We start from the raw sequence: 12,578 nt of genomic DNA, 5'->3' as shown, positions 1-12,578 counted from the left end.
CTTAATTTTCTGGTCCGGTTACGCTCACGCGATCACATTCATTTACGTCGCCGAGGAAGGTCGTAACTTGTGTATCGGACATTAGGGCACCATTTTTACTTTTTTGTCAGGAAACACATTACCACAGAAAGGTCATTTTGGATTGATAAACACAGGTTTAAAGACATCAATTGCAGAACACTTGAAATACGTACTTTTTTTCATAATTCACTCGATTTATTTGTATTTGTTTCACAAAACTAGTTGGCACGGCGTGTTTCGGCAGCATGGTATTATTACGTTAATCCTGTACTGCATTGATTCCGTGTGGTAACATTGTTTTTTTTACTATGTGCGCTAGTTGCGGTAAGTGGTGAAATATTGTTTTTAATCAGAATATTTAATAGAAATTAATTTCCTCTATTTATCGCCAGGGAGTTTATTAACTAAATAATAAAAACTGAAATTTATATAATGCTGAAACATTTGATCCATTCTCGGTGATATCAGCATGCAAACACAAAGCAACCATGTACATTTATAAGGTCTGGAGACACGGGAAATACCTTTTGGATTACATCATGATCACACAGAGATCCTAAATCAGTTACTGGATTGTAATGTATTCCCAGAAGCAGATATAGACTCAAATCATAATCTACTAATGATGAAGAGTAGTTTGGAGGTTAAGAGAATCGTCAGGAAGAATCAATGTGGAATTAAGTGTGATAGGAAGTACTGAGATGTGACGATGTGCTTTCGAAATTCTTTCAGGCTGTAGATACTGCGATAATGTATACAACAGCAGCCAGCTAAGAAGAAGAGGAAAGAACATCCCTAAAAAGGGCAATCACAGACGTTGCACAGACAAACATGGTTACGAGAAACGTAACTCCGAACAAACCTGGAGCAACAGAAGAAATACTACAACCGATCGATGAAAGAAGGAAGTACGAATCTGCTCAGGAAAAACCAGGAACAGCACAATATAAGTCATTCATGAATGAAATAAAATGAAGTGCAGGGAAGCTGAGGCAAATGACTGCAGGCAAAATGCGAAGAATTCGAAAAAAAAAAGGTTGTATGAAGGATTGATTCAGCGATAGAAAAGTCAAAACAACACACCGCAAAACTAAAAAAGGCTGCAACGAGGGGTGAAACTGTCTGTAGGCGAAATGGAAGAATAAATGGAAATCGATTTGCAAGACAAAGCGATCCAGTATTAAAGTTTGTGTTTGACAGAGACCATATTCCTCCAGAATTACTGACATCATTAGGGGAAATGGTAATAAAACGCCTGTTCAAGTTGGTGTGTAGAATGTATAAGACTAGAGGCGTCAGACTTTCAGAAAAATATCATCCACACAATTCTGGAGAAACCATTGGCAGATACGTACGAGAATTACCGCACAAGTAGCCACATGCATCCAAGGATAATACACAGAAGAACTGAAAAGAAAATGAGGATCTCTTATGTGGCGATCAGTTTGGCTTTCGGAAAGGTAAAGACAACGGAGATACAGTTACCACGTTGCACTAAATAATGGAAGCAACACTTAAAAGAAATCAAGACATTGTAGAATTTGTTGATCTGGGGAAAGCTTTAGACGACGTAAAATGGTACAACATGTTCGAAAATACCAGAAAAATGGTGTAAACGATAGGCAAAGACGGATAATATAAAATGTGTGCAGGAGCCAAGAGGACAAAATAAGAATGGAAGACCAAGAATGAAGTGCTCGGATTAGAAATGGTGTAAGACAGGGTCCAGTCTTTATATCCCTGCTGTTCAATCTATACATCGAAGAAGCAAGACGGAAATAAAACAGAAGTTCCTGAGTGTGGACATAGTTCGAGGCTGATGACATTGCTACCCTCAGTGAAAGTGAAGAAGAATTAGTGAATTTACTGAATAGAATGAACATTATACAGAGTAAATATCATGGATCGAGAGTAACCCGAAGAAAGATGAAAGTAATGAGGCGTAGCAAAAACAAGATTTGTGAAAAACTTACCATCAAAACTGGGGTCCACGAAGTAGATGGAGTGAAGGAGTGCTATTAACTTGGAAACGTATATTGGGGGGCGAAGCAAGGATTGCAGAAAACATACAGCAACAGGAGAGCATTTCTGGTCAAAAGAAGGCTACTGTTATCAAAATCGGTCTTAATTTTAGGAAGAAATTTCTGAGAATTTACGTATGGTGCTTAGCATTTACGGAGGTGAATCATGGACTATCGGGAAAACGAAAAAGAAGAAAGTCAAAGTGCTTAATATGTGGTGCTGTAGAATGACGATGAAAGTTTGTGGACTGATAAGCAATGATGAGGTGCCCGTAGAATAGGCAAAGAAAGGATCATATGGCAAAAAAAATGAGAAAACAAGATGTTGGGTACAATTGCTTCTCTGAGAAGTTGACACAAGAGAGGAGATTGGTGAACGAACATGGGATTCTCCGTGATGGTGCGTTTTCATTCCGGGTCTTCTGCTGAGCGCCTCTTCAGCTGTTTGATCAGTGACGGTGATTTTAGGTGAGAGAATCTGGTGCGACGAAAACTGACATCTGTGTCTCACTCTTAGTAAGGCTGTTTAAAGTGACAGCGGAGTGAAAGAAGCAGTCCGCCTCGCTACAGGTTTCCTCAGGCTTAGCAGAAAGAAACCGTATTGCACGCTAATCCACTTTGCAGCGCTCTCAAACGACTTTCACTGTCCCAGTCGCCGTGGTTTTGGTTTGTATCACCTCCAGAGCAATATTCAGTTGCTTCACGTTTACTTCAACACGTCGCAGACATTGGGAAAATTGTCCTCTTTACGAAGCAGGACTTTTTCGGCACTTCCCCTTCTGTTTTGTCACACGAGTTCATTTAACTTCCCAGTGACGAGGAAATTGTACACGGAAAAATTTCACAAAATCCGTTTCATTAAATACAACGGAAGTTCTAACTCATGGAAGTATAAAACGGGACATGTTGAATTAAACTGTGGTCATTATCGACCTCCAAGTTCTTACTAAGTGAAGTGTAAAGTATGGTGTCCGACTCCAACAGACGAAAATTCATAGCAGAGCCAATATTGCCTTCAGAGCGCCAGTCTATCGGACGGGTTACAGTGGCGTACAGTAGTTTAACATCGGCGCATGCGGGGCACAACTGGATAAAAAAGAGTTGCGGAATCGGAAAAGGCAGATGTAGACGCGATGTGGGTGCGGGTCTCATTTCTTTTATACGTGCACACGTCTACTGATGACATTTGAGCGATGCGAGTGGGTTAGGCCTTGGGAAGCGGTGACATAAAACGTTAACACTGCAACGAATGGAGAAATTGCAAGCAGACTCAGTATGTACCAGTAACACCCTCTCACCCCACAAATCTGTAACAGTCGATCCCCCCAAACTGCCATGTATAAAACAGCTTCATACGTCTGGTTACAACTGAGTTAATGTGTTAAATATGTGACGTTAAGCATGTGGTTGGGAAAGGAGTGAGACAGGTTTGTAGCCTCTCCCCGATGTTATTCAATCTGTATATTGAGCAAGCAGTAAAGGAAACAAAAGAAAAATTCGGAGTAGGTATTAAAATTCATGGAGAAGAAGTAAAAACTTTGAGGTTCGCCGATGACATTGTAATTCTGTCAGAGACAGCAAAGGACTTGGAAGAGCAGTTGAACGGAATGGACAGTGTCTTGAAAGGAGGATATAAGATGAACATCAACAAAAGCAAAACGAGGATAATGGAATGTAGTCAAATTAAATCGGGTGATGCAGAGGGAATTAGATTAGGAAATGAGACACTTAAAGTAGTAAAGGAGTTTTGCTATTTAGGGAGTAAAATAACTGACGATGGTCGAAGTAGAGAGGATATAAAATGTAGACTGGCAATGGCAAGGAAATCGTTTCTGAAGAAGAGAAATTTGTTGACGTCGAATATAGATTTAAGTGTCAGGAAGTCGTTTCTGAAAGTATTTGTATGGAGTGTAGCCATGTATGGAAGTGAAACATGGACGATAACTAGTTTGGACAAGAAGAGAATAGAAGCTTTCGAAATGTGGGGCTACAGGAGAATGCTGAAGATAAGGTGGGTAGATCACGTAACTAATGAGGAGGTATTGAATAGGATTGGGGAGAAGAGAAGTTTGTGGCACAACTTGACTAGAAGAAGGGATCGGTTGGTAGGACATGTTTTGAGGCATCAAGGGATCACAAATTTAGCATTGGAGGGCAGCGTGGAGGGTAAAAATCGTAGAGGGAGACCAAGAGATGAATACACTAAGCAGATTCAGTAGGATGTAGGTTGCAGTAGGTACTGGGAGATGAAGAAGCTTGCACAGGATAGAGTAGCATGGAGAGCTGCATCAAACCAGTCTCAGGACTGAAGACCAACAACAACAACAAGCATGTAAAACCTTTAGAGTTCAAGACGCAAAACCCTAATTATACTGGTTTTATTAGTTCGGATCATACACTAATTAAAAAGTGAAAATCTGAAGTGTTTATTGTGGGGCTGCAAGAGAGAAACAGTTTAAAAAAGGTTTAAAATTAGTGTAAAGTTTGTTAAAAGATGCTAACTGCTCTCATAATCAAACCATGGCTGAGTACGTTCTGGATAGTTTTCTCGCTGTTTGTTACGAGTCAAGACTTACGCACAGTTCCTGACTTAAATACTTGTTTTATTGTGCTAAAACTTTAATGTAATATTACACCTCTTAATGAGTAGATTATGATAGCATTTTAAATATTTAAATTCGGCCAATAAATATATGAAATCAAATTTTTGTTGCTCTCATAAGCCTTTAGATATTGGAGAAATTGTCACGGATATGATAAGCGAGATGGGATGGCAGTAATTAAAAAAAAGGTGTTGGCGAGACCTTTTCACGAAGTTTCAGTCACCAATTTTCTGCTCTCAATGTGATAATACGAGGGTTGTTCGGAAAGTAAAGAACGATCGGTCGCAAAATGGAAACCACAGTGAAAATCAAAACTGTTTTGTTTGCAGATTTAGCTACACCTTCCAGGTACTTCTCTACACAGTCGCCGCTCGGAGTTAGACATTTGGCGGAGTGTTATACCAAATATCCAGCACCATCGTCATAGAAGGCAGCTGCCTGTGCTTTCCGATAATTCTCTACGCTGGTCTATAGCGCATATCCTGCGCCCAAGTGTTGTCTTCGTATCCAGCGTTTCATGTGAACAGAGATGATACTTAGGACGAGCCAATTATGGCTGTGTAGTGGGTGATCGAACACTTCCCATCGAAAAGGCTGCAGGAGCGTCTTCACTGCCCCTGCAGAGTGCGGCTGAGAATTGCCATAAAGAGGGCAGTGCGTGGCAGTTGTGTTAAGTGGGCTGCATTCATTAAGGCGAAGCCTCTCAGTGGGCCCTCCTACTTGGCCGGAGACATTGTTATCCTAGGCACCTCGTCGGATTTTCACAGTGGTTTCCATTTCGCGACCGATCGTTCCTCACTTTCCGAATAGCCCTCGTATTCCACTGTTAACAGCACACATGAGGAGAAACTATCGTCGTAATAGAACACAGGAAATCAGAGCTCGTACAGAAAGATTTAAGTGTTAATTTGTCCCACGCGCTGTTAGGGAGTGAAACAGTAGACAAACAGTGCGAAGGTGGTTCGAAGAACCCTCCTGCAAGCACTTTAGTGTCAATTGCAGAATAGTGATGTAAATGTTGAACTACAACTGGGAACTGGGGCTGTGTGACAGTTTCAGCCGTTTATTAATGTACACTCTTGCAAAAAATTCAATGACGAACGTAACTTTTGCATGGTGTGTGACTGCCCAGTAACACAGATCGATGAAACCATGGACCGTACGTAGAAACACCTGCTACAGTGTAGTACAGATTGAAACTGTCTTTTATTCAATGACAACAAGTATACTGAAGTCACCGCTATTCGTGATGATCCCCTGGACATTACAGCCGGCAGGACATGGTTCTTAAAATAGGCTATGTGATCACCATGGACAGCAGTGACTACATCGATTTTTCATGCTGGTCACTAGATTGCTAAAGAGTTCTTGTGGTAGGTAGTTACAATCCTCCACCAACGAGTCTGAGAACTGTTGGATGGTCGTTGGTGCTTCTGTATGGGCTGCAGTACGTCTACCCACATGTGCTAGGTGGGATTTAGGTCGGGGGAATTTGCAGTTCTGCCCATTCGCCGAATATCCTCTCGTTCCAAGAGCTCCTCGACCTGCGCTCTTCAGTGCGATCGTATGTTGTCATCCACAAAAAGGAAGTCAGGGCCGAATGCACCCTCGAAAAGACCCTCATGGGAAAGGAGTACAGTGTCACAATAATGTTGAGCAGTGAGTGAACCGTGTTCAGAGATTTGGTGGTCAGTGCATCCACACAACATGATGCCTCTCCACACCGTCACACCTGGACCACCAAAACGGTCACGTTCGACAAGATTTCTGCGTCCATTACGTGTTCTCTCCTCTCACCATATGAGGGCACGTCAAGAATCACTACCCAGGCGGAATCTGCTCCCATCCGAAAAGAGCACGTGATCCTACTCCTCGTTAGTTCAGCCGCCATGCTCTCAGCGCCACGACAAATCTTTGAAAACAGTACACTCACTGGTGTTATTCTTACACAGTACTCCTACCCCATGTCCGTCTTTTCGCGGGTGCTTCCGACCGTGACGTCATTTTTATGGATGGTAATGCGCGACCGCACCCAACATCGCAAGTGGAGGAGCTCTTCGAACAAGAGAATATTAGGCGGATGAGATGGTTTGACCATTCACCCGACTTAAATCCCATCGACAATGTGTGGAACGCGTTGAGGTGACTTACTGGAACACGTCCACATGCACCAATGGCCATCCAGCAGTTGTCAGTCAGCGGCGCTGGTGGAGGAATGGAACGCAATACCAGAACTCCTTAGCATCCTGAACACTACACAGGATGGTCTTTTTTTTTATCAGTCTTCTGACTAATTTGATGCAACCCACCACGAATTCCTCTCCTGTGCCAATCTCTTGGCACTTACAACCTGTGTCCTCAATTATCAATTATTTGCTGGATGTATTCCAGTCTCTGCTTTCCTCTGCAGTTTTTGCCCTCCACAGATCCCTCTAGTGGCATAGAAGTCATTCCCTCGTGTCTTAACAGATGTCCTATCATCCTGCCCCTGTCAGTGTTCTCCACATATTTCTCCGATTCTGCGCAGAACCTCCTCATCCCTTACCCTATCAGTCCACCTAATTTTCATCACTCGTTTGTAGCACCACATCTCTAATGCTTCGGTTCTCTTCTGTTGCCTTTTCCCCACAGTCCATGTTTCACTAACATACAATGCTGTGCTCCAAACGTACATTCTCAGATGTTTCTTCCTCAAATTATGGCCTATGTTAGATACTAGTGGACTTGTCATGGCCAGGAACACCCTTTTTGCCAGTGCTAGTCTGCTTTTGATGTTTACCGTCATTGGTTATTTTGCTGCCCAGGTAGCAAAATTCCTTCGTTTATTCGTGACCATCAATCGTAAAGTTAAGCTTCTCGCTGTTCTCATTTCCGCTACTTCTCATTACTTTTGTCTTTCGTCGATTTACTCTCAATCCTTATTATATATCCATTAGACCATTCCATTCAGCGGATCATGTAATCCTTCTTCACTTTCACTTTCACTCAGGATAGCAATGTCATCAACGAATCTTATGGTTGATATCCATTCATCTTTAATTTTAATCCCACTCCTGAACCTTTCTTTTATTTCCATCATTGCAACTTCGATGTACAGATTGAACAGTAGGGGCGAAAGACTACATCCCTGTCTTACACCCTTTTTAATCCGAGCACTTCGTTCTTGGTCGTCAGCTGCTATTATTTCCCTTGGCTCGTACATATTGTGTATTACCCCCTCTCCATATAGCTTACCCCTATTTTTCTCAGAATTTCGAACATCTTGCATCATTTTACAATGTCGAATGCTTTTTCCAGGTCAATAAATCCTATGAACGTGTCTTGATTTTCCTTTACTCTTGCTTCCATTATCAACCGAATCGTCACAATAGCCTCTCAGGTGCTTTTACCTTTCCTGAAGCCAAACTGATCGTCATCTAACACGTCTTCAATTTTTTTTCCATTCTTCTGTATATTATTCTTGTCGGCAACTCGGATGCATGAGCTGATAAGCTGAATGTGCTGTAATTCTCGCACTTTTCAGCTCTTGTAGTCTTCGGAATTGTGTGGATGTTGTTTTTCCGAAACTCAGGTGGTATGTCGCCAGACTAATACATTCCACACACCAACGTGAATAGCTCTTTTATCGCCACTTCCCCCAGTGGTTTTAGAAATTCTGATGGAATGTTACCTATCCGTTCTGCCTTATTTGATCTTAAGTCCTCCAAAGCTCTCTTCAATTGTAATACTGGATCCTCTGTCTCTTCTAAATCGACTCCTGTTTCTTCTATCACATCAGCTAAATCTTCCCCCCTCATCTTCGTTGTACTACCTATCCATTCTCTCCTCTGCATTTAAAAGACAATACATAGCTCCAAAGCTAGCTGCAATACGGTAATATTTTTTCAAAAATATTTTTCACAACACGGCTGTTTCGGCTTATTGTCATTTTCAAGTAACGTTTAGTTGGAAGTGAGGGCGATATTGAGTCCATAGTAATTTTTTTTATATCTTGGTAATTATATTACTTTTTGTAGTTACGGGAGGTAAAAATACATTTTTGTCAGGTATTCTGATAGTTCAGTTTTGACAGTTCTTTACTACGATGATATATGTTTACAAATATCCAACTAGACGTCACTCGGCATTGACGATAAGCCGGAAGAGGCCTGTTGTGTAAGATATTTGAAAATCATATTAACTTGTTGCGGCTAGTTTTCGAGCGTGTCTTACACTGGTGTATACTATGCTGAGGGCCAGCGGAACGTAAAGTATGCAGAGAGTGTCAAACGCAGACACTGCACCGTTCCATGTCAAGACTAGAGGCGGCGCTACAGGATATTAGCGTGATAATTGGGTGGCTTATGTTCTTGGCCGGAGTGCTTATTATCTGAAGATGACGTAGCTTCACGTGAGAAGTGGACACACAGCGCCGACTCACCTGGTCGCGCAGCATCTTCTCGTGCTCCCGGACGGCTCCGATGAGGCGGTAGTAGAAGCAGCAGATGAGGCACAGTGGGAATGCGTAGGACCACGCGAAGATGCAGCCCACGAACACCTTTGTGTCCTCGTCGTCGGTCAGGTAGTCGAACGAACACGTCGTCAGGAAGCCCTCTGAAAGAAACCAGAGCTCCTCTCACTCACCGTTTACCTTAACACCTTCCACACAAGTTCGAATGAAACATCAGAGTTTCCAACGAAATGAAGGAAGACCTGCACAGGATCGACACTTGGTGCAAGGTGTGGCAATTGAGCCTCAAAATAAACAAATGTAAAGCATTGAGAATACATATTTAGCAAGACCCTTTAGTATATTGCATTGTTATTCTGATTACGCTGCAAAGTTATGGCGACTACAGCCTCTGTGAAATACATTAAATGAATTCGCAATTGCGAATAAGGACAACCATCAGCTGTATAATGGAATGACGACAGTAAAAATTTGTGCCAGAGAGGGAATTGAACCCGGATTTCCCGCTTATCGCGAGCGGTCGTCTTACCATTTATTTATTTATTTTATTTATTTATTTATTTATATATTTTTTGGCTGATCTCATTTTGTTCGCTATTGTTGGTAACATTTGTTATGGGGCGGACGTCCCATGACACCTGTTTATGTTTCTCATAGACCCGTTCACTCAGTTTATTAATTACAAAGGGAAACTAGCCCCCTGAACGAACACGCTGAGCTACCGCGCCGGCGGTTATCGGGAGCGGTCGCCTCACCATTTGGCTATCCGTACATGACTCACAGCCGGATCCAAACTACACATTCCTGGTCTTCACTCGGTCCAATCTCGCCACTTTCAAGAATGATGATGAGATGATGGGGACAACACAAACACCCAGTCCCCGGGCGGAGAAAATCCCCAACCCGGTCGGGAATTGAGCCCGGGACCCCGTGATGACCTGTACGGGAATATGCATAATGGATATGCGAGTACAGGTCGAACACGCATGGATGACGGCGTATGGGATTTCGGCTGTGGCCGTGAGTCGTGCGCGGATAGCCAAATGGTAAAACGACTGCTTGCGATAAATGGGAAAACCGGGTTCGAGTCGCGGTATGGCACAAATTTTCATTGTCGTCATTCTATTCTACAGCTGATGGTTGTCCTTATTCGCAATTGTGAGTTCATTTAATAACCCTTTACTGTATGAGACCAATCACTGGAAGCAGTTTCTTCCATAAAATACCTAGGAAAATGCACACGGAGCGATTTGAAGGGGAAAGACCACATAAAATAAATCGCGAGTAAGGCGATTCATTAGAAGATTCGTTGGAAGAATCCTCAGGGAACGTAGACCATCAACAAGGGAAGTAGCATACAAAAACCTCTCCCGACCAGTAGCTTATTATCTCTCGTCAGTATGGGATCCGTACCACGTAAGACTCATAGACGAAACGGAGAAGGTACAAAGAAGAGCAGCACGTTTCGTCACAGGTTCATTTAGCATGCGCGAAACCGTTACAGGAATGCTCAGCCAACTCCATTGGCAGACACTGCAAGTGAGGCGTTCTGCGTCGCGTTATAGTCTGCTCTTAAGTTCTGAGAGCCTACATTTCCAGGAGAGTCAACAAATACATCGCTTCCCCTTACGTATATCTCGCGTAAAGACCATCAAGATAAAGAGCTTCGAGCCCACACGAAGGGTTACCGGCAATCGTTCTTCCTGTGAATCGTAAACGACTGGAGCAGGAAGAGAGGGAAGTAATACTGGTACACAAAGTGCCCTTCGTTACACACCGTAGGATGGCTTTCGGAGTGTAGATGTAGATGCAGAGTAAGTCATACTCGATAACTGATTCGTTTGTAATAATTATAAATATTACGAGAAAGGGAAAATTTCTTTTGCTTCGTCCTTTCCCCGCGGTCTGCAATTTGCGACAGGCGGAAGTTGTTGTCGAGAGTCTCAGTTCACAGTCACTGATCTGCATCAGTATTTGACTCGCGAATCTGCCGGCACATCACGTTTTGTGCATCCTTCCCTATTTCCTCGAGATAAACACTCTACATCTTCAAGCAGTGGCTGAGGCTTACTGCTGCAAGCAATAACAAGTTATAGGGCGGCAGGCACGAGCGCCATGCACTGCACTGATCTATCTAGAAAGTTTGGAAACCTAAGCTAACCTATTCGTTACAACAAAAGTTCGCTCATACTCTCCGAACTTTTTTTGACATCAGTCTTCTGGCAGGTTCGACGCGGCCCGCCACAACTCCTTCTCCTGTGCTCCCCTCTTCATCTCAGAGAACGCCTCTGATAAAATTTTGGTGGTTGTTCAGGGATATTTCACGAGTATTTTGCTATAAGGGAACCGTGGTGCGTTTGTCAACCGAATTATCTTCGTATCTGTGAAGGATCCTGTAATATCTCGCTCTAACATAGAAGGACCTAGTTCTTCGAAGGCGCCTATGTGGGGATGCAAAAGTACAAAAGTACCCCTTGTCTGTTTCCCTCGCACCACTCCTCTCCCCTCAGGCGGTCTAAGTTCTCGTTTGTTGACAATCGCGGCTGCCTGCCAAGTTAGACTATCCACACTTTGTAGTGAATGAAAGGAACAAATTTGTTTCCAAACAACACACCCACGACATTTGCACTGTTGGGAATATGATTTCACTCCAGTAAAGATACGAAGTTGTCACGGTAACAAATCAAATGAAATTAAGTTACTCTATCACGAACTACCGGAGGTAACAGGTCCCTTATTATTAAAATACTCAGAAAATATCGCTGAACGGTCTCCGAAATTTTGTCGATAAAGTTCGGGCACAGTCTGCAAATTACACGTGACATTGCTTCGTTGACAGGCAGCATTACCTCCAGTTGCAACCTCCCACTACCTAATAACACTAAGTAATTAGAGAGGGTAAGGCGCCATTAGCGAGGCGTTTAAGCTACAGTGGGTACCGCAAGTGCTCGCGTTTAAAAGCAGACCGCTGTCACCCTTTGCTAAGCCACTATCCAAAACACGAGTTTCCTTTATCCTCGCCTCATTTTTCTTACCTCTTTCTTTTTTTCTTTTGCCAGCCGCAAACCAGCTACAAGCTGTTTAGCTTAACGCCGTCTCTTGCAACAAGCGTTACACCTGCAACCGGTCTACATCTGCAATGAATTGTTGCAAGTATGTAATTTCTAAACAATTGCGTGAATCACCTTTGTTTCTGTTATTTCCGATTCTTTCATTTTCTTTCTAGTTATGTTCTTATTTCTGTAATATATGCCACTGTCGATTTCTTTTTCCAGAGAAACATTTGTTTCATTAGCCTATTCTCATTCATTTAGCAGATGTGTCCAAAGAAGATTCATCTTCGCTGTGCTATTACTTCTGACGCTTTTGCAATATTTTCATAGATTCCCTCGTTACTTCTCATTTTCCAGCCATCTGTAGTTTGTGTTGCACTCACTGTTCTTCTAATAATCCGTCTTTCAAGTAGCTGTTCTGTCCCGCTTA

The 12,578-nt window shown here is 42.7% G+C and overlaps 1 protein-coding gene across 1 annotated transcript in view; it reads right to left on the bottom strand.

Moving 5' to 3' along the window:
* The window catches only part of LOC126253399 (opsin-2), a 74,832-nt gene that overhangs the window by 23,613 nt on the left and 38,641 nt on the right, over positions 1-12,578 (bottom strand). The window contains exon 5 of the mRNA XM_049954698.1: positions 9,066-9,238. Within this exon, the coding sequence (XP_049810655.1) occupies positions 9,066-9,238 (173 nt within the window). The remainder of the gene's footprint in view (positions 1-9,065; positions 9,239-12,578) is intronic.

Source organism: Schistocerca nitens, chromosome 4, assembly GCF_023898315.1.
Source record: "Schistocerca nitens isolate TAMUIC-IGC-003100 chromosome 4, iqSchNite1.1, whole genome shotgun sequence".
Classification (NCBI taxonomy): Eukaryota; Metazoa; Arthropoda; class Insecta; order Orthoptera; family Acrididae; genus Schistocerca; species Schistocerca nitens.
This window is presented reverse-complemented; position numbering and strand designations above follow the sequence as displayed.